This window comes from Diaphorina citri, unplaced genomic scaffold (genome assembly GCF_000475195.1).
Source record: "Diaphorina citri unplaced genomic scaffold, Diaci psyllid genome assembly version 1.1 scaffold94, whole genome shotgun sequence".
Classification (NCBI taxonomy): domain Eukaryota; kingdom Metazoa; phylum Arthropoda; class Insecta; order Hemiptera; family Psyllidae; genus Diaphorina; species Diaphorina citri.
Genome location: NW_007377531.1, coordinates 84044 through 106078, shown reverse-complemented (window position 1 = coordinate 106078; position 22035 = coordinate 84044). Strand labels below are relative to the sequence as shown.

The following is a 22035-nucleotide window of genomic DNA, read 5'->3' as shown; positions in this document are numbered from 1 at the left end:
AAATCCTCGTTATTTGACAAAAGCTAGTTTCTGCGCATGTGCAGAAACTAGATAGATAACGAAAAAATATCGTTGATCAATGACTGCGACATGTTCTTGACAACATTGTTCATACACATTCAGCCTCTCAAAGGGTTAATGAAAGCCCCCCTCGTTTCTATCTACCGAGACAGGGCAGCTTCGGGTCAGCACCAAAGGGCGTCGACAATGAAATTCGAAATGCCGGGATGTTTTTACAGGAAGACTCAACACCAGGAGTTGAGTGATTGATGAATGAGGGATTTCATGGTGACAGGAACTATTGTACTGTAAAGAGCTTGGGACAGCTCAAGATGGTTCGATAAACGGGAAGAGAGAAAAACCATGTCAGGAATTGAGTGCTCATCAGAGCAGCTTTAAGAGTAAACACTTTGTTGATTCAGTTCAGTTCAACAAACACTTTGTACAAAAAATAATATTGTAGGTAGGTACGTATACATTTGAAGTTCAAGTTCGGAAATATGACGTAGGTAGGTCTGGGTTTAATGGAAAATTACCGGATGTTTTTTTTTTCTTTTTTTAACGAATTTTCCTAAAAAACAACTAAACCATAAAATTTGACGGGTTAAAACAAAAATGAACAACGACAATCAGTAATTTATCATAACAAAGGATCCATCCACTGCATCCTGCTTGAGCGGTAGAATGCATTTTCCTCTTGAAATGCTCAATTGAGAGAAAAAAAATAAAAGCTATAAATAGAAGTAAAAGTCAAGTTCGGAAATATGACGTAGGTCTGGGTTTAATGAAAAATTATCGGATGTTTTTTTTTTTTTTTTCAATGAATTTTCCTAAAAAACAACAAAACCATAAAATTTGACGGGCAAAAACAAAAATGAATAACGACAATCAGTAATTTTATCATAACAAAGGATCCATCCACTGATGCATCCTGATTGAGCGGTAGAATGCATTTTCCTCTTGAAATGCTCAATTGAGAGAAAAAAATAAAAGCTATAAATACCTAGAAGTAAAAAAACACCAACACTCGATAATTTCTACATCCAAATTGCTCTCTACATACAGACCTCTAATAATACCTGTCAACCAATCAAACGCTTTGTGGATGTCCATTTTTGCTGACCAATTTATTGACGTCAAGGCACCAGACTGTACGGCCACCTCATTAAAAGCGTAATGAGGGACGGAGGCTAGGTGTATTATTATTCGCATGCTATCAGTAATGATAACTCCCTAGGGGGTATTGGGCTGAGGAGATAGCTTGAAATGAAAACTCGTATCGGGAAGCGGGGAAAGCTGACTGTAGTTTGGTAACCAGAGGCGGATTGAAAATGGAGACGAGAGAAATAATAATACGATTATTAAAATTAAAAATATTTAATATTAACACTCATATTTATGAACAAAAATTCTCGGTCTCAGATCAGTGTCAACTCTCAAGCAAATTTTGGCCAACCAGATGTTTTGAATGATGCTTCAGCACTTGTTGAGAGCCAGAGCGGGGAAAGCTGACTGTAGTTTGGTAACCAGAGGCGGATTGAAAATGGAGACGAGAGAAATAATAATACGATTATTAAAATTAAAATTATTTAATATTAACACTCATATTTATGAACGAAAATTCTCGGTCTCAGATCAGTGTCAACTCTCAAGCAAATTTTGGCCAATCAGATGTTTTAAGTTGATGCTTCAGCACTACTTGTTGAGAGCCAGTATTTTGTTCATATGGGTGCAAGAGTTTTAAGTAAAACAAAAAACTTGAATTACCTATTTATTTTTAAAAAGTTTGGAAGGAATATAAGCCCACAAGCTACGAAAATCATCCACACTTGGCATTTCAACTTTCAACGGATATTTGATTATTAAAATTAAAATTATTTAATATTAACACTCATATTTATGAACAAAAATTCTCGGTCTCAGATCAGTCTCAACTCTCAAGCAAATTTTGGCCAATCAGATGTTTTGAATTGATGCTTCAGCACTTGTTGAGAGCCAGTATTTTGTTCATAAATAAGGGTGTAAGAGTTTTAAGTAAAACAAAAAGCTTGAATTACCTATTTATTTTTGAAAAGTTTGGAAGGATTATAAGCCCACAAGCTACGAAAATCATCCACACTTGGCATTTCAAATTCCAACGGATATTTAACAAAATGAATATAAGCCCACAAGCTACGAAAATCATCCACACTTGGCATTTCAACTTTCAACGGATATTTAAGCAAAATTTCAGGTTCAAACAAACTTGTTTGAAACAAGTGAAATTTGGGCAAATATCTCGTAGTTACACAAGCAACGATCTGATGAAAGACCAGGCTGGAGGACAAAGTCGGAGACATAATATAATGTGTATCGAACTTTACAAAAACTGGTGTATGTATCTTGATGGGTAGTGAAGATATACAGATCTGCACAAGTAATTCTATTTGGAACTGATCCTTGGAAATAACTATTCCACATTAGAAAACTGTTTCACCCAAAAGGAGCCTAGATTCCGTCTACGCCACTGGAACTACGTTATGAACCCAGCTAATAACTATTCCACATTAGAAAACTGTTTCACCCAAAAGGAGCCTAGATTCCGTCTACGCCACTGGAACTACGTTATGAACCCAGCTAAACCTTGGCATTGAAGAAGATATCTTCACCTAATGACCCATTATTTCCGCACACATTTATCCCATCAGGATAAAATCCGCCCCGGGCGGGAATCGAACCCGCGGCCTAGCGCTTACAAGGCAGACGCACTACCAACTAAGATTTTTGAAAAGTTTGGAAGGAATTTAAGCCCACAAGCTACGAAAATCATCCACACTTGGCATTTCAACTTTCAACGGATATTCAAGCAAAATTTCAGGTTCAAACAAACTTGTTTGAAACAAGTGAAATTTGGGCAAATATCTCGTAGTTACACAAGCAACGTTCTGATGAAAGACCAGGCTGGAGGACAAAAGTCGGAGACATAATACATATAATGTGTATCAAACTTTACAAAAACTGGTGTATGTATCTTGATGGGTACCTAGTGAAGATATACAGATCTGCACAAGTAATTTATTATATTTGGAACTGATCCTTGGAAATAACTATTCCACATTAGAAAACTGTTTCACCCAAAAGGAGCCTAGATTCCGTCTACGCCACTGGAACTACGTTATGAACACAGCTAAACCTTGGTATTGAAGATATCTTCACCTAATGACCCATTATTTCCGCACACATCATTATTATTTTTGGGTTTTCAGACTTCTCAGCTTTTACCACTACTACCAGCATGTTCATTAGTTTGGGAAAATGATTTATAAAATTCCCCACTATACACTCTGAGTTTAGGTCAATCCCGATGCATGTGGATTTTCTTCTTCTCCTTCCGCACACATCATTATTATTTTTGGGTTTTCAGCTTTTACCACTACTACCAGCATGTTCATTAGTTTGGGAAAATGATTTATAAAATTCCCCACTATACATTCTGAGTTTAGGTCAATCCCGATGCATGTGGATTTTCTGCTTCTCGTTCTTTTCCTCCTTCTTCTTTTTTGGATTTTTCTTCTTGTTCTCCTCTGCCCTCTTCTTCTCCTTCGCATTCTTCTCTTTCAATAGATGTGTAAATCACACGGAATACAGACAGGTATTCCGTAAATACTAATTATACCCCTAGGGTCAGGTAAAACCGGGTAATGAAGCTTTGAGCTCGCATAGAGGAGCTATAAAACAACTTATTAAGGTACGAAAATGTCTCTAAATATGAAGTCTCATACATACCTATACCTACTCAATTTCAATTACTCATTACTCGTACTTCGGGAGTTCCTCAGAGACACAATACCAAGTAAAGAGGTATCACTATAGGTAATTACTTGATAATAATTACCTACGTACTGTCTGCAAAAAATATGTCACCATAAAACTCCCTTTTATCAGTCAGTTTTTCCCTCTCTCTCTCTCTCTCTCTCTCCCTCTCTCTTTCTCTCTCTCACTCTCTCTTGTACTCACTTACTTACCCAAATACCCACCCTTTTCTGTCTTTCCCTTCTCTCTCTCACTCCCTCCCTCCCATTAAATAGATTTATGTCGCAAATTTGCGAGCTATTTTTCTTTTCTTTTGAATTAATTATAAGAAAGTGCAAAGAATAGGTGTGTTTATTAATTCTTGGTATTAAGGTAACTCAGTTGCTTACCTTTCAAAACTGTCTCTTGAGAGTGTCAAAAGCAAGGTTTATATCCGTTGAAAAACTGTTAAAATGTTCACTACTTCATTTGTCACTGCACTCACACTCACTAATCACTACACTTTACTCCTTCTTTTCCTCCTTCTTCTTTTTTGGATTTTTCTTCTTGTTCTCCTCTGCCCTCTTCTTCTCCTTCGCATTAGTCAGATTTCTACTGTTGCTGATTAGGGATCCCACTAGGCTTGAACACCGAAGGTTTCGGGTTCAACTCAGCCTCGTGAGGAGAATTTAGTGGCCATTCTGAATGATCAGAGACCAGTGGCGGTCTCTCAGAGAAAGAAAAATCACGAGCCCTAAATTTTTCCCGAAACCAAAGGAGGAAAATATCGTTGTACTAATATCGATAGTTAGGAAATAAATTGGGTGTTCGGACATACTAACAGTTGAAATTTCCCATTCACATAATCCGCTCTGAAAGTTAACAATCCACAGGATATTACAACTAACAGCCTGTCAGGATTGTCAGGATCTGTAACAAAGCCTGACTCTTTCTCAGAACAGTCTCTCGTATAACTTGTTGTCTGCTCTCTCATTATTACCATACATTATTCCTGTCATCTCCCCCTTAGTATACTCCTTTCCCTCCCATAACCTTCCTTTTCCTTCCTCCTACCCCTCCTTTACCCTTCTACTCTTCCCTCACCCTTCCTTCTTCCCCTCCCGTCCTTCCTGCTCACTCCCGATTCCATCTACTTTATATGAGTTCGACATCGATCGACTTTGGTCGACTGTATACGGTTTAGTATCTCCTTACTGACCAAGTTCGACATCGATCGACTTTGGTCGACTGTATACGGTTTAGTATCTCCTTACTGACCAAGCTAGTCAAGCTATAATTTCCATCTTTCCGCGCCGGTCTTTAAACGCTAGGTGTTCTCCTGGAACGAAAGTTATCCTAAACAAGTAAGGTTCGCTCTTGGAACGGCTGGCTTTCTCCTATCCTGTCCTCCTCATCTTTTCGATTTTGGGAAGATAACACCTCAGCAGACAGTTCTCTCTATCAAACCCCTGGCTTTCTCTCATACTGCTCTCTCGATTTCCGTAAGATAAAACCTCCGTTTTTAGAGTTCCCTCTATCAAACCTCTTCAGATTGTAAGAAAAAATGAATATATCTCATCCCTACAGGGAATTTAGCTTAAAACCAGGTTTAGACTTTAAGATACATAGAGAAACATGCCATCTTTTACGTTATCTCTTGGCAGTCGTTTTGCTGTTAAAGTCTCAATATTTTCTTCTCCTTCTTCTTCGTTTCTTCTGAAATCTTGTTGATATTACACCTAGCTCCTAGCTAGTTGGCAGCTTCATCTCACATATTTGGAAGGAGAATGCTTCCTTTTCCTTGAAAAAGATACAGGCTCTAAAAATACGTACCTATTTCAGACGAGATAGGTAAGTAGGATTTACAACATACTTACTCTACGACGTAATACACCCTTCCCGTGTATCTACCTTTAGGTAATACCTTCACAATATTATGTCTACCAGTCTATCTTCAAGGAAATGTCTACCTACAAATCTAATATTTATTTTTATGTTCACAAACATACAGGGTGTTTAAAAAAAAAGTTGCCACCCCTGAAAACTCGAGAACCGTTTGGAATTCGGAAAAATCCTAAAACACGTATTGACCTCCCTGGGGCCGCCCCTGATAGTGCCTCTAAAAATACGTACCTATTTCAGACGAGATAGGTAAGTAGGATTTACAACATACTTACTCTACGACGTAATACACCCTTCCCGTGTACCTACCTTTAGGTAATACCTTCACATTATTATGTCTACCAGTCTATCTTCAAGGAAATGTCTACCTACAAATATAATATTTATTTTTATGTTCACAAACATACAGGGTGTTTAAAAAAAAAGTTGCCACCCCTGAAAAGTCGAGAATCGTTTGGAATTCGGAAAAATCCTAAAACACGCATTGACCTCCCTGGGGCCGCCCCTGATAGTACGGAAAAATTGAGATCCCCTTAAAATAGGTTCCCTTTGAAAATAAAGAAATACGTGTTTTAGAATTTTTCCGAATTCCAAACGGTTCTCGAGTTTTCAGGGGTGGCAACTTCTGCTCCTTCTCCTCCCGTCAATGTAGAGAAAAAATGATAATGCAACGAGGAAAATGTTGCTGAGTGTAGAGAGTATGACACATTACATTACAATCATAATATTCATATGAGCGGAGGACGGCGCGTGGTGGTGTGCAGATTTTGACACTAAAAAAAAAATCAATCAATTTACGAGAGCCGCAAAAAAAATAATAATAATAATAAAGCCCGTCCTTGAAAAATTACAAATAAATCGGAAATTTGGTGCCATTTTCCGGTGGTTTTCAGACTTTTGAAATTTTGTGTTGAAAAGGATGATTTTAATAAAATATACCTACCCTAATCAAGTGAAGGCATCTTTCTATTTATCTCTAAAAATCTCAATCTCTAAAAATATTGCCATGGAAAAGGTTATAAATAGTTCGCCTGAATCAGGTTGGTTGAATATTTAAATCCCCTCTGAAATTATTCTCTTCGTAGGTGTGTCTATTGAATCAAATAGGTACTTTCTCATAGGTTCTTACACTTCTTACAATCTTACTTACCTATAAAGCAAAGAAAAAGGTTCCTTGTTACCTAGGTAAGTGTAGGAACACAAATCATTCCAGCCAATAAGGCTGAAATTTCTATAGTCGCCTGTCAACTCATTTGGGTATGCAATACGCCATACAAATTTTATCAAAACCTTTTTGTACCTTTACTTACGCTCTAAAAGGCCCAGTGTCGAACGTCTTAAAAGCCCAGCGTAAAATGACCAAAACGTACCTACTGGAACAAGTATTTCGCACAGACCTGTAAAATTCAATAGGCAAGTATACCCGCAGTAAAATGTGGGTATTGTCAGGGCCTATAAAACATTCCAAGAGCCGCCAAGAAACAGAGTAAGATATAAGGAAGCGCAACTCTTAAGAAGGACAAGGATATGTGGATATTATTCATTGTGTAATGGCGCTCCCTTATATTGCTCCCATAATTTTCCCTCGAGTGGAATTTGGTTGTAAAAATATAATTCAAATCTCCATTTCTTATCTGTCTCTCTCCCCTTATATTTCATAAGTCTCCCATTGTTGAATATTGTCTTACATAATCGTCTTACTCGTATGTAGATAGATAGGGGCGCTCCCTTATATTGCTCCCATAATTTTCCCTCGAGTGGAATTTGGTTGTAAAAATAAAATTCAAATCTCCATTTCTTATCTGTCTCTCTCCTCTTATATTTCATAAGTCTCCCATTGTTGAATATTATCTTACATAATCGTCTTCCTCGTATGTAGATAGATAGGTATAGGTACATAGTTACATACTCAGAAAGTATTGTAATCGGTCCAAATGTTTATACATAACGTCTTATGCTTGATGGCACCACAAACTGAGTTGAAACTTGGTTTAAATTAAACAATTGGAATAAATAATCTGTTTGGTCGATTTTAACCTCTTCAACCAATCAGAGAGCTTGATTCAAGAAGTTTACCTACCTACAAGTTTCCAGGTTGTGTTACTCGACCATTAGTATCTGCAATCATACTGCTGCTGAAATGGTTCCTCTCAGACAGCTGTCAGCAGATCGATCTGACGATACCGGGGAAAGTAGTTGTGTCGAGAACTGGCTGGAAACTAGCTCCAAATATCATAGCTGTGAAATTGTTGAGGATTAAAAAAATATCTATCAATAATATTTGTTTAATCTTTATTTAATTTAAAATTTTCAATTTACAAAATAAGAACCTTCTTTCCTACATAAAAAGAACGAAAGAAATATGTTTCCATAAAATATACGAAAATATATATAAATCTGAAAGATAAATCTGTGATCAAGGATGGTGTTAAACCTATGCTGAATTTATATTTTCAAAGTATGTACTTATTTTTCTAGTCAAATAATTTATCACACCACAAAGCTGGGGGCCGTAGTCATATTTTGCTGGTTTAAACTAATATTTTATAATCTCCCAAAACTAGTTTTTTCAAGCAAGATTGCTACGTTTTTTTTTTTTTGGTTGACCGAATTATTAAAATTACGGAAAACTCAAACTAGTCAAAAGTGACTGTGATCCCTAGGCTAAAATAGGTCGCCCATTTACAAAAGGCGTCAAAAATAGCGTTGCAGTGCATCGAAGTCGTACTTTGGAACAACTTACTTTTCAAAATGAAAAACAAATAACCTTATGTACCAAAAGTAATTTATCAAATCAGTTATTAGATTATATAAAGTTATAACAGAAAATTGAGTTATATCTTTTACCATTTACCTACCGATTCCTATTTTGTAATTGGACGACTGAATTCATAAGAATAATATAATATACTCTTCAATCATCTTAATCATGTAATATGTAGTTTTTAATTATATTACAATACATAATTTGATGTTTTATTATTTAATGTTTGAACACTTTATAAAATTTATAAAACGATACAAAATAACTTTGATCTCAATAGGGTATTATCCATTTTTGGACGTGTTGCTTATTTTATTTTTTGTTAAGTTTTTATTATTATTATTATTTTGTGAACAAAAAAGGCTGTATATGTATTTTTTATGTTTTTTACTTTACCTTTTTGAATAAGATTTTTTCCTACTTTTCTCTAAATAATGGAAAGGATCTTTGATGAAGTGTTAAGAAGTTTAATGTTGAACAAATTGTTTTGATTTTTGCGAACAAGTTAGTGAGAAATATTGTATGAAATGTGTACGCACAACATTGAAATAAAATAGGTATATGAATAAAATATAGTATGTAATAAGTGTACTACCTACATTACAATATCTTACGTTCAAACAGTAAAAATTGTTTTCATTTTACTTTCTATATTTTCTTTATAAAATTGAAACTGTAATGTCAGAAAAAAAGGACACCAGAAAGAATTCTTGGTTAGGGATTTAAACCCGTAACCACCGGGTCGAAGGTCAATGCTGACGACCACAGAGGTCATCTACTGCTGAAGTCACGGAGGTCGACACCCGACATTGTCATTGGTCAATGGTCTTACTATTACTGAACGTAAACCTCAAAGGTGAGACCCATTGTAAAAAAAAAAAAAGAAAAGAACCGTGTTTTTTCAGTCTAAATGAGTCACATGACTCACATGTGATTACACAAACATTTTCATATGACGGTTTTGAATGTGTGTGTTCTTTTCGTGGATTCTTTTTCGTGAAAAATAAATTTGAATGTTTTTATAAAGCATTCAAATTAATATTAAATGCTCATTTTTATTGGAAATGTGTTATCATTGTGTTTTTTGAGTAAGTTTCAGATTGATTAAACATAGATTTTTATTTATTTAATTATTTAGGTATTAATTTATTATTTGCATAATTTTCTGCTTTTTGCTCTCAAACTTTTTAATCCATCCAGAAACCAGAAATCATTTAAGGGCATTTTTGTTTAGCTTTACCGAAGTGTTACAAGTCCAACAAGGATTTTTCAATTTCTAGGTAAACGATACTCCTTAAATAAATTGTGAAGAGGCTTTTAGCTTCACCACAAATAATACTTTTATGGTTTAGATTTTTAAAATCATTCTATAGGTCTAAAGAATTTCATTTCCAACACAGGTGTTGCGTACGCTAATTTTACTTCGCCGGCCAAGTCACCAAAATCGACTCCCAATGTGACTCGAAAGGAAATCGAGCTTCCCGATTTTGAAAATTTGGACCGATTGCAATACTTTCATTACTAGTATAGCTCCGCTATACTGTAGTAATAGAAAGTAAAAATTGACAAATAAAATTCTTCATTTTTATAACAATAAATCAAACACAGTCATTTCTTAGAATTTTGTTCGTTTCTCTGATATTTCACAGGACTTGTTTAACACGTGATATATTTCTCAGAATATGTGTCTTGAGGGATAATTTTATACACGGAAGTTACACTACCACTTTCCTCATTTTCAAGGTTTGTTTTCGCCAAAGGAAAATTTACAAGTCTCACTTCTGATTAAATCTCGAGTTCTTTAATAATTTAATCAATAAATATCTACCAATGTATTACATCACCATCACCAGAGTTGATTTAGTTTTACCCTCTGTTATATGAAGGAATAGATCTAGTTTTACTCTGTTATGAAGGAGAATATAGATCAAACTCTCTGAATATTTGCTTCTCATGAGAGAAATCGAGCTCCATCGATTGGATCTCAGAGTTGGAATAATCACTCATGTTTACATACATCCAAACTCGAGCCATCTCTTCTGTGAGACCGTGGATGTTGGTGAGTCAAGCTGTGTCCACACGTAGTCGACCCTGTCGATCGACGAGGTGAAAAGGTGATGTTGCTATGTATGTTGTCGAGGTAGTTTAGGTACAGTTTTAGTCGACGTTGATCGGGGTCTATTATGTGTGGACAGTGTGGACACACTTTTAGATTATTGTTGATTGGAAGACAACCACTAGGTAAGTCAAGTTAGTGGAAGTCCACAGGGTAAGTCACTGTGGAAGTCCACGTTAATAGTTGGTATACTGTTAGTCCAATCGTAGGTAACGCGCTCGCTTGGCACGTAGAAGATTGCGACGTCGATGCCCAGATGCACACAATCGAGAGACAAAAAGAAGAAGCAAAATTGCGATTGCAAATAGGTATTTGACCTTGTATTTTTCCAACTTTTTTATCTTTTCTTCTTCTTCTTTTTTCTTCTTCTCCTTCTCCTCTTCTTCTTTCTCCTCCTCCTCCTGTATTTCAGGTGAGGGGCAGGACCGACTAATCGTATCAGGTTTGGCCAATTACATGACAGCATTTCAACTTTACAACACGTCAGTGGTCGTAGTGTGCAACTTGAAACCGGCCAAATTTCGAGGCATCTTATCGCAAGGAATGATCTTGTGTGCATCAGAGTAAGCGAAAAAATAATAAATACCAACAATTTTATTAAGATTAAGCAAAAAAAAAAAAAAAACACCATATCTCTCTGTAGGTAATATAAAAGCCTAAAAAAAGAAAGGAAAAAAAAAATCTGGTGTGAACATCACACGACTTTCTATTACATTTGCTGAATATACGTACCTACAGACCATGGGCTAAAAACTACTTTTTTGGAATCCCTAAAACGTTTATTTCCACCCATTTCCCGATTTATAGTTGCAATACTTTCTCACTACTTAGTGGTAATAGAAGTACAAAGTTAACAATTTGAACTTGTTCCTCCGCAGAACTTACAATAACGTGACCAGGGTAGAAGTTGTGCGTCCTCCAGAGAATTGTACAGCAGGACAGCGTGTGTTCATCCATAACCGAACAGGAATACCAGACAAGATGCTTCATCCGAAGGAAATGGTCTGGCCAAAAATTCAGGTACGCATAGAATAGAACAGCTATTCTCAACCGGGGGTACGCGAAAATTCTTCATTTTTAAAATTGTGTAATAGCCGACAAAAGAATAATAAAAGCTAATTTTGACGCCTTATCAATGGTACACATCAATCTAGGTATACTCGTAGGGGCGAGTATACCCGGTATATATTATGATGGTGGCGGGGACTTGTGGGACAAAAGGGGTACGGGGGCGAAAAAAGGTTGAGAACCGCTGGAATACAATATACCCTGTCTATCCTGCCAGAATGAGACTGAAAGTCCCTCTACTTCCGCAGTATAAATAAGGTTTTATGTGTTTGGTCCAAAATAAATTCAGCATTTATAAATAAAGAACCTTGCTTAAAAATTTAAAGAGAGGAAGTTGGGAAAAAATTAGATTTCAAATTTAAATGATAAAAAATGAAATAAGAATTTAAAAGGGCCGATTAACCGCAAAATCCTTACTCCTTAATCAGTACCTATCTATGTACCTACATAATTTGTTTAATTTTCAGTTTATTATTATTCTTGATTTGATTTTTTTATTTTACTTTCATGTAATGATTTAAAATCAAGACTGGAGCCCGTTCTCCCTTTATTCCCAATATAATGTCACCCATCCATTTATTGGCCTTTCTCGGCGTAGCTTAACATAGGTAACGCTAAAACCGGTCTTAAATGATCGGCTGAAGTGTTATCTAAAACTTTCTCGCTTTGAGTTCATAGGTCGTCGCGACAAATTTCGAGATCAGAGCTCATTTGTGTGAGAAAATGTGAAAAAAATCCCGCAAAAACCAGTTTTTTTGGTTTTTTGGCTTTATGGTTTTCTGGACAAAATTTGCACCACCATTTTCGTGATCCTGGTAAAAAGACCTTTAATTTGATATAGGGACAGACCGACACCGAAGCGAATACAATAGTCCGTCCACCCACTATACCTATTATACCTATACCTTTTATTATTAATTATTAGTAATAATAAAGGAAGGACGGACTAAAAACCAAGGGAAATTTGGTTTTAATCAAAAATTAGACATGTTGATACAAACGTATCTAAAGCCTCATGTCAATCTTGTAACTAGGTTTGTGAACTGGGTATAATCTAAAACACATTGGTATGATAGAATAGTGAGAAGTTACACTTAATATTTTATTTCTCGGAATCCCAAGGGAGGGTAAAAAGTCTGTACTATAGTGTGAACAGAACATACTGTGTACAAAAAATCCAAATGCAATAGGAATCTTATTTATTGTCAGTTTAGCAATATTTTTACAGACTAGGTACTCTTTACAAAATGTTCACTCGACTCTTTACAGAAAAAAAAAAAAATAATAAAATAAAAAATCATTCTAACTTCGCGCCGAAATATTTTTGAGAACCGCTTTTATCGCTTTCAGGAATATACGAGTAGCTGAACAGTTTTTGTACTTTTTAATCAAGAGAATCCAATAAATCATTACCTATCTGGATTCGATTGATTCATTATCTGGATTCTTTGATTTCCCTTTCATTTTTCTTACAAAGAGATATTATTTTTATTTCTCTCTTTGAATCCCCATCTTCTGCCACTGTGAATCAAATGAATCCAGGCTCCGAGAGGATTTCTCGGATTCAATGGATTCTTTTTTCATCAGACTGAATCTAGATCCATTCGTTGGATTCATTAGATTTAGAAAGAAAAAAGTTTTGAAACTCCGAATCCATTGAATCCAAAGGATCCACTCGGGGACTGGAGTCGTTTGATTCACAGCGCGCAGCGGTAGAAAATTCCAAAGAGAGAAGTAGGTAGAAAAATATATCTTTTTAAGAAAAATGAATGGGAATCAAAAGAATCCAGATAATGCATTGTGTGCTTCTGATTTTGATTTTTTTAGGTCGATCTGAAGTCTGACGACAATGGCCACATTCGCTGGAAAGGGCATAGATTGGAGACTGTCAATGCACAGCGCGCAGCGGTAGAAAATTCCAAAGAGAGAAGTAGGTAGAAAAATATATCTTTTTAAGAAAAATGAATGGGAATCAAAAGAATTCAGATAATGCATTGTGTGCTTCTGATTTTGATTTTTCTAGGTCGATCTGAAGTCTGACGACAATGGCCACATTCGCTGGAAAGGGCATAGGTTGGAGACTGTCAATGGACCTCTAAAAGTATACATGCTGCACAACGCTCCTATTTATTGAACACGACACTGATTTTTCTCCTACTGCCCATGAAGAACTTGAACTAAACACACTATACCTATAGTGTTATAGTATGAAGAACTTGAACTAAACACACTATACCTATAGTGTTATAGTATGAAGAACTTAAACTAAACACACTATACCTACCTATAGTGTTATAGTATGAAGAACTTGAACTAAACACACTATACCTATAGTGTTATAGTATATATAAGTTTAAGGCTGGTCTCACACTGCACGCGTAGATGCGCGACTTTGAGCGCGTAGTCGGCTGCAAAACCAAATCTATGAAAATGATAGATAATGACCATGGTAAACTAATCTGTCGACCCATAAGATAAGAACCAAAAAATTGGAGAAGATCTAGCAAGAGTGAAGAGCTTGGTAAAATGGTCCAGAAATGACTATAATCCGTTATAGAATAATTCCTACGTTACCCTATAAGTTATAGGGTAACGTAGGAATTAATAGGTACCCACTTCAAAAGTTTTCTAGGTTTCTATATGTACATACCTACATAAATAAATAAAAAGACAACGCCTTTCGGTTTTAAGTTTTTTTTATTAACATACTGCCAGAATGAGACTGAAAAGTCCCTTTACTCCCGCAGTCTAAGCAAGGTCTCATGTAGGTATTTGGTACAATATTTTCAAAAAATAAATTACAATAGACCCTTGCTTAAATTAAAAAAAAGAGAGAAAAAGAAAAAAGAGGTAGGTACCTAGATACAACTTATACGTACAGAAAAATGTGTATTTTCTATTTTATTAGCTATTTCTAATCTAAGGTAGCAGAATTGAGTTGTAAATAAATAGGTAGGTATCATTTTATCTAATTATTTTCGCTCTAAGAAGTTGTAAACTGAGGTAGTTCCCCGGATAGGTACCATGCCTAGATAAAATGAACACATCTTTGTGAGTAAGAATTTAATGCCTAGGGTTATCATTTTTGAAATATTAAAATTAATAAAACAATCTTTACGTTGTTTAATCCGTTTTTAAAAACGATGTAACAACCCACTCCCAAAATATTATTGAATAACCAAATTCTTACATAAGGATTAGGGCAAGGTAAATTCTGACAAATATTGTACGGGCAGTGTTATGGCTTAGTATGTACGAGTATATTGTATGGACGTAAGTAATATGTCTCTAAATACCTACCTAACTACTTGTTGATAAATCTGTGTTGTGTCAGTGAGTTATGTCCAATAATCTGAGGATTTGATACACCTAACAGGGTAGCACAAACAGATTTGTTTCCTTTTTATGGACTGATTGGTTAAAAAAATGGACATTTTTCTTTTAAAATTTGAAAAAAGAATCTTTTCTGATGATCTCAGTTTTTGAACTAGCTACCTACCTACTAAAATAACTAGTTAATAACTAGATTAAGACGAGGAAGAAGAGATATTAAAGTATCCAAACAGTGGGTTTCCTTTCTAATAGTTTTACTGACACTCATTACCATGAACACAGTAAATATTGTTTTAAATTTAAAAGCATCAACTTCATAAAAAAAGCAAAAGAAGAAGTAGAAGAAGAAACCATGATTACATCACGACTATAGTTGTCAACAGAAGTCGTAGGTTGACAAATTAATGACAACCACTCATTCTTTACTGTCAACCATTTACCATTGTACGTTACCTTATCCTATAATGACTGACTAGTAAGAGTTTCGTAATAACAGCTATAAAGCTTACTTTTCAAAGACTATTTTGAAGCTAAATCTTTTATTGAAGTTAAATTAAGTCCTCTCTTTTATTGAAGCAAAATTACGTCCTATCTTTTATTTTTTCCACAAAAATTGTTAAATAATTTCTTATTTTTCATTATGTTGTATCAAATTGAGGGGCATTTTTTCCGTTTTATTTTGAATCCATTGGATCCGGATTCCATGGAATCAAGTATCTGGGTTACCTTATCCTATAATGACTGACTAGTAAGAGTTTCGTAATAACAGCTATAAAGCTTACTTTTCAAAGACTATTTTGAAGCTAAATTAGGTCCTATCTTTTATTGAAGCTAAATTACGTCGCATCTTTTATTTTTTCCACAAAAATTCTTAAATAATTTCTTATTTTTCATTATGTTGCATCAAATTGAGGGGCACTTTTTCCGTTTTGTTTTGAATCCATTGATCCTAAGTAAAATGATGGGTATTTCCCGTAGGTATATTTAAATAAAATTAGAAAAAAAAATAAAAAATATATACCTTTTCATAAAAAAAGAACTTACGTAATTCCAACCTATCTCCACACTCCACATTGAAGGGCTGGTCACACTTGTTAATTTTCCTGTTCAGGGGATCGAACACCAGACCATCTGGACACAACTTCTCGGTGGCTTGACCGTCAAAACATTCGTAGTATTTGTCACACTGAACTGGGTCTTCATATTGACCGTTCTTCTGTGGACATTTGAATGCTGCATCTGAAATTATCAATCAAACGGGAAGGGGTTTTTCGTAAGCTAACAATAACGCTAAAAAGATGGCGTGAAACTATTGAAAGGATGACTGATTTTATGACCCATAGAATAAAAGGTTTCAAAATATGTAATTAAAATCTCCATGACCTTTATGGGGCCCTAGCCCATATTACCTATGTATGGGCCACAGCTCAGCAATGTAAAGACCATTTTAAAATGGTTGTTTACAAATGCAAAAGGAATTAGCTATTAGGTAATTTTTCCTATTTTAGTCTTCTTTGTAGTTAACTGCTGTGACCAAGTCTGATTTGGATTATTTGGTAAAAGTTTTGCACTCTTTTTAATTCATCTTAGGCTAGTACTAATCCCACATTTTGAAATTTTATAATTCTGTGCAATTAACGTTGAGAAGTGCATCTAGCCCTACACCGTAAATATGTAGGTACCAGCCAAGTCTCGATCAAGATTCGCAGACAGTATAACACCCAGTTGCAATTTCAAGTCCAAGTTACAGGAAATTGTAATCAAACTTCTTGGCAGTCTCAATCATACAGACATAATAAATAATATATGTATTTTACATTTGAATATAAATATATTTTACCATTCTGTATACGTTTCTCATTTCTCCTATGCCACTTGTAGCATAATAATCACAGGAGTAACAATAATTGCAAATACGAATAAAAAATTGCCAATAGAAAGGAACTCATTATATGCAGGTAATCAACCTTCTATACCTCGGACCTTAAGCTAATAAGACTTAGAAGAAGAAGGAGGAGGAGGAGGAGAAGAAGAAGAAGAAGAAGAAGGAGGAGGAGGAGGAGGAGGAGGAGGAGGAGGAGAAGAAGAAGGAGGAGGAGGAGGAGAAGAAGGAGGAGGAGGAGGGGGAGGAGAAGAAGAAGAAGAAGAAGAAGAAGAAGAAGAAGAAGAAGAAGAAAAAACATATGTAAAAAATAGCAATTTTAACATCAGAGTATTAGGTATAAATAAATCTACGTAAAATTCGTAGCAAGGATCGTTTATTCAAACAGAAGCAAAAATTACTATAGGTTATAGCGCCTCTGGGACATAATTATAACACTACACGTCCTACTCATGAGAGGTACGAGATCAATGCGTTCAAATGGCTGAGACAGGGTAAAAAAGACACGAAAAACCGACAGTTTTATGGTAAGAAAGTGCTTCTTGTACTCACCACTTGAGTCTCCGACGTAAAGTTTCTTACTCTTACTAAATAGAATAAACATGCAGTGTACCTAGGTAAGTGTTTCACTTGGTTATGTTTAACTTGCTACCAAACAGTAGGACCGTCTGTAAACCCCTAAAACCTCCCTTCAAAGTGTACCTAGGTAAGTGTTTCACTTGGTTATGTTTAACTTGCTACCAAACAGTAGGACCGTCTGTAAACCCCTAAAACCTCCCTTCACCCTTCATTCTTCCGGAAGTACCTCTCAAAAGCAAGTGAAACTGACGATCTTTCACATTTTACAAGGGTTTTATTTAAAACTTAACATTATTTCACTAAAATTTCACCCTCGTGAAATTAGTTGGCAATACTTCTCCTCCTTCTGATTTTCTTGCCGGGTTTCTTGGCAGCTTGTGGAGCAGCAGCTGGGTCATCAGCGAACCAGTTTTCACTGAAAAATAAAATAAAAAAAGTAATAACAATAAATAACAAGTTACTATTAAATAAGTTCTGCGGAAAAAAATAGTAAATTGGTTTGTTGGGCAAAAGTTTTGTTTGGTGTGTTTCTTTTTTAGTTAAATATTTGAAAGAACGAACTGAGTTGTGAGTGCTAGACGATTTTGCATTACTTAGTAAATCAAATCTGTTTGTTTGTTTCGAAATAACTTCCGAATGGTTATCGTTGGAGGGCTGTGTGGCCCTTTGAACTTTCCTCATCTAATTTTCGAGTAATACGCTATCTAATGACTCTAAGGCTGTGTCCACACATAGTCGATGGATTGAAGAGGTGAATCTATGTTATCGAGGTAGTGTAAGGTTGCAGTCAACATCGATCGACTGCGTCGACTAAGTGTGGACACAGCTTAATGAGCCACTAAAATAACTTACCATCCAGGAACATTTTCTGGGGCGTCACACTTCTGTGATTCTTCATTGTAGACCTCTCCCACCTGACATCCTTGTTCTCTGGGCGTCACTCCATTGAGACACACGTAGAACTTCTGGCAGTCAGTAGGATGGGCGTAGACTGGATGGGCTACTGATTGACCTGAGGAACTTGCTTTCTGTTCTTTGGGACAGGTGAAGCCGTCTTTCAAGGTCACTGTAATGAGAAATTGAAGAAGTTTACAGAAGTAATAACTGGAAATTTTAGAAAGCTGTAGCTGCAGCCAACTTCTAGAAATTCAAAATATAACGGTGCGGTGGTTCCAGACAAGGAAAGTAAGTAGTATTTCATTATTTGTGCCATTCATTATATCGAGTCCTTTTTTCTCAATTTTTCATTCGTTTCATCAGATGAAAGTTCAAAGACAAGGTTTACTGTATGACAAAGCATCTACGAATTTGAAAAGTGAGAGAGAAAGAAGAAGGAGAATTGAAAAAATCTCCTTTATTTTATGAAATACCTATAGGACCTATGATATCTGAGGTCTGACGACAATGGCCACAAAAACATCCCCCGAGTTAATCCTAACTTCTACGAAGACTTCTAGGTTCAGGTTAAAAATGTAATATTAAACATAAGAAGAAGAAAAGGATAACTTACTGCCTTCTGGTTCGCCACATCCTATTCTTCCTGCAGACTCTGGCCAGACACAAGTACCAGTGTATTCATCAAAGTGAAGACCAGTAGGACAGATGATCTCCGTAGAATCTCCTTCGATGCAGTTGTAGAAGATGTTGCACACTTTCTCGTCAGGATGAGCGAAGTAACCGTTCCTCCTAGGGCACAAGTAGGATCCTTGAGGTGGCTCTGGAATAAAAAGGGAAATCGTTTGAAAAGAATATTCTTTTTCGTACTCGCCTTTTCCCATGACGGGGTCGGCGTTTTACCTTAGCTTCTCAATTAGCCGCCCTAGGGTGATTTCTTTGGGCGGACATTTGGTTTTGCCTATTTTTTTTATTTATTGTGCTTTGCTTATTGCATACCTATTACTTGCCAGGAGTTCACACAATTTAAAGGGTCTTGCTGGACAGCTATGAACTATAAATTGCAATATTATATTATAGCCTTCTGGGTGTATTAAGTCAGGATCAATCATATTTTCTCTTCTTCATCAAGTGGTATTACGAGAACTGCATTGGTATTTGATTCAACTGCATTGTAATTTCATAAAAAGTGTATTGTGTAACAGTACGTGTTATCCTTATAATCCCTAAGGATAGTTCAGCAAAGTTACAAGGAGATTAATAAATTATTTATAATTAGATTACATAAGACTTATTGTGCATCTCATCATTAATTCAAATGAAAGAATATGCATCTTATCTTTGTTTCAAATGACTTCTGGGTGTATTAAGTCAGGATCAATCATATTTTCTCTTCTTCATCAAGTGGTATTACGAGAACTGCATTGGTATTTGATTCAACTCCATTGTAATTTCATAAAAAGTGTATTGTGTAACAGTACATGTTATCCTTATAATCCCTAAGGATAGTTCAGCAAAGTTACAAGGAGATTAATAAATTATTTATAATTAGATTACTATACTTATGCCGAGGGCTATAAAGTATTTGATCTACCGGCTGGGGAAATCTGTGTTTTCATGGAATACGATAAAGTACATTATGTGTATAAATTCGTAACATAACTATTTTTGTTGTACAATAATCAGTTTTCCCTCTGTGGTATATTTGTCAAAGGAAGAATATCTTTTGCCTCCCCCGGGGTAGGAGGGGGGGGGATTTCTATTGCATTTATGTTTGCTCCGACCCTTATGGGTTAGCGAAAAAAAAGAGAGAGAACGAGTAGCTTGTAATAAAATTACAATAGGTAAGCCCTGCGGTCATGTCCTGATTTTTCTACAAGTTGACCTCTTGAAATTTATGGCATTTTGTATGAACATTGTAAAATGTTCCAGAGCAAAATTTGTGAGACCACATGTTTGTCCCACGTGGCAAATAATTTAGGATTAGGATCTTAAAACTATTTTTTTTTTTTTTAACTCCGTGTCGATGAATATAATATTATGATTATGATATAAAATGTATAAGGATAAGGTAATACTAGCTATCAAAGCAAGAGTTACCCAGCCTAGTTAGCTTAGTTGGTAGTGCGTCTGCCTTGTAAGCGCTAGGCCGCGGGTTCGATTCCCGCCCGGGGCGGATTTTATCTGGTAGTGCGTCTGCCTTGTAAGCGCTAGGCCGCGGGTTCGATTCCCGCCCGGGGCGGATTTTATCCTGATGGGATAGAATAGAATAGAATATACCTTGTTTATCCTGCCCGAATAGGACTGAAAAGTCCCTTTACCCCAGCAGTCTAAACAACTAACAATTCAGTGAAAAGACCTTGCTTAACTAGAAAAAAAGGTAAATGTAAATTAATAGGTGGTAATAGAGAATTATGTGGTAGTATAGGATAATGTTCGTTCTCGGAACGGCTGGCTTTCTTCTATCCTGTATTCCTTCTCTCTTCGATTTCGGGACGATAAGACCATAGCAGTTACAGTTCCCTCTGTCTCTGTCAAACCTCTTAAAAAAAAGAAAAAAAAGCAAGAGTTAAAAGAACTAGTGAATACGTATATAAGTATACCCAAAAGTAGGACTATAATTAATTAAATAAATAAATATAAATAAATAATAATTAGACTGTTAGCTTAGGATGACCAGAAATCCCAATATGTTAACAGTAGGGCACCTCTTTAATTATAAATATATATTTGTATACAAATGGGGAGGTCTATTTGAAACTTCATTAGAGAAGATTTAAACCTAGGTGACCTTTACTTTTAAAGTGCAGAAGTGTCTGAATCTGAATCTGAAGTGTATATAGATGACTTTGCATTGGGTACCAAAGTTTACCTCGGTTCGGTGGCATAATTAGGAGACGGTCAATACACCGGAAGACTTGTTTCCATGTTCTCTCATGTATAGTGAAAGTTTATTTAAGTTCTCTGATGGATAATATGTAATCCCCATCCGTGGCACAAGCTCTGCTTCCCCATCCGTGGCACAAGCTCTGCTTATACGGATGGGTATACCATTTATAAAAAAATGTATGTTCTGAGTTTTTTTATCGGTCAAAAATAAATGGAAACTTGTAAAAAAAAAAAAATCATCTAGTTATGTGTGCGCTGTGTTGCAGTGGATTTTTTGTAGAGCAGTTTGGTTGTAGTGCGTTTCTGAGCGATACGAAAAATAATTGAAAAATTAGCGCGAATGATCTAGTATTCGTAGTGATCGAACGCCTTTTCTGCTTTCGAAGAAAAAGAAGGAGGAGGAGAAGAAGAAGAAGACAGAATTTGTTCTTAACTTGTTTAAATTTGTCATGCTTTCATCAGTTCGCTCTTCCACTTTGCTAAACCTTTATAAACGAGAAAATGTTGTATTAAACCGCCTTAAACGAAAAAATGAGCTGGTCCCTTGGATTCTCGTTTATCCAGGTTCGACTGTATTTTGTTTATCTGTTTTTAATAATAGGTATGTTACCTATCACCTATCGTACCTATGTACATATCGTACCTATGTGATTTCGCGATTATGTTCGCGGATTTCGCGATAATGTTCGCGGATTTGGCGATTATGTTCGCGGATTTCGCGATTATATTCGCGGATTTCGCGATTTTGTTCGCGGATTTAGCGATTATGTTCGCGGATTTGGCGATTACATTCGCGGATTTCGCGATTATGTTCGCGAATTTGGCGATTATGTTCGC

General features: G+C 35.8%; 2 protein-coding genes across 4 annotated transcripts; one reads left to right on the top strand and one right to left on the bottom strand.

Annotated features, from left to right (window-relative positions):
- Window positions 1–7783: 7783 nt before the first annotated feature.
- LOC103524335 (aminoacyl tRNA synthase complex-interacting multifunctional protein 1-like) lies at window positions 7784–14112 on the top strand. Its single transcript, XM_017449572.2, has 6 exons — window positions 7784–9525; window positions 9838–9908; window positions 10400–10496; window positions 10966–11116; window positions 11432–11573; window positions 13645–14112. Exons 1-6 carry the CDS (start codon window positions 9483–9485, stop codon window positions 13753–13755), a joined length of 615 nt encoding a protein of 204 aa, XP_017305061.1. The 5' UTR covers window positions 7784–9482; the 3' UTR covers window positions 13756–14112.
- Window positions 14113–17288: 3176 nt separating this feature from the next.
- LOC103524334 (protein obstructor-E-like) lies at window positions 17289–19208 on the bottom strand. 3 transcript variants are annotated; one of them, XR_003395713.1, is made up of 4 exons: window positions 18926–19208; window positions 18268–18481; window positions 17539–17830; window positions 17289–17449 (listed from the first exon to the last, which is right to left on the bottom strand). XR_003395713.1 is itself a non-coding variant. In XM_026833449.1 (3 exons), the coding sequence occupies exons 1-3, from the start codon at window positions 19191–19193 to the stop codon at window positions 17737–17739; spliced, it is 576 nt and encodes a 191-aa protein (XP_026689250.1). In that variant the 5' UTR covers window positions 19194–19208; the 3' UTR covers window positions 17538–17736. The 3 variants fall into 3 exon arrangements, 1 of the variants encoding a protein (XP_026689250.1); XR_003395712.1 differs by having other exon boundaries at window positions 17289–17524; window positions 17621–17830; XM_026833449.1 differs by lacking the exon at window positions 17289–17449 and having other exon boundaries at window positions 17538–17830.
- Window positions 19209–22035: the final 2827 nt, after the last annotated feature.

Excerpts from the sequence above, each read along its gene's own strand:
- LOC103524334 (XM_026833449.1), bottom strand. The coding sequence starts at position 19,193 with ATGGGAAAAGGCGAGTACGAAAAAGAATATTCTTTTCAAACGATTTCC. Across the intron at positions 18,482-18,925 it reads ATGTGGCGAACCAGAAGGCA|TGACCTTGAAAGACGGCTTC; the intron begins GTAAGTTATCCT and ends TTCTCATTACAG. Across the intron at positions 17,831-18,267 it reads CCAGAAAATGTTCCTGGATG|TGAAAACTGGTTCGCTGATG; the intron begins GTAAGTTATTTT and ends TTTATTTTTCAG.
- LOC103524335 (XM_017449572.2), top strand. The coding sequence starts at position 9,483 with ATGCTCATTTTTATTGGAAATGTGTTATCATTGTGTTTTTTGA. Across the intron at positions 9,909-10,399 it reads CCAATGTGACTCGAAAGGAA|ATCGAGCTCCATCGATTGGA; the intron begins ATCGAGCTTCCC and ends CTCATGAGAGAA. Across the intron at positions 11,117-11,431 it reads ATGATCTTGTGTGCATCAGA|AACTTACAATAACGTGACCA; the intron begins GTAAGCGAAAAA and ends GTTCCTCCGCAG.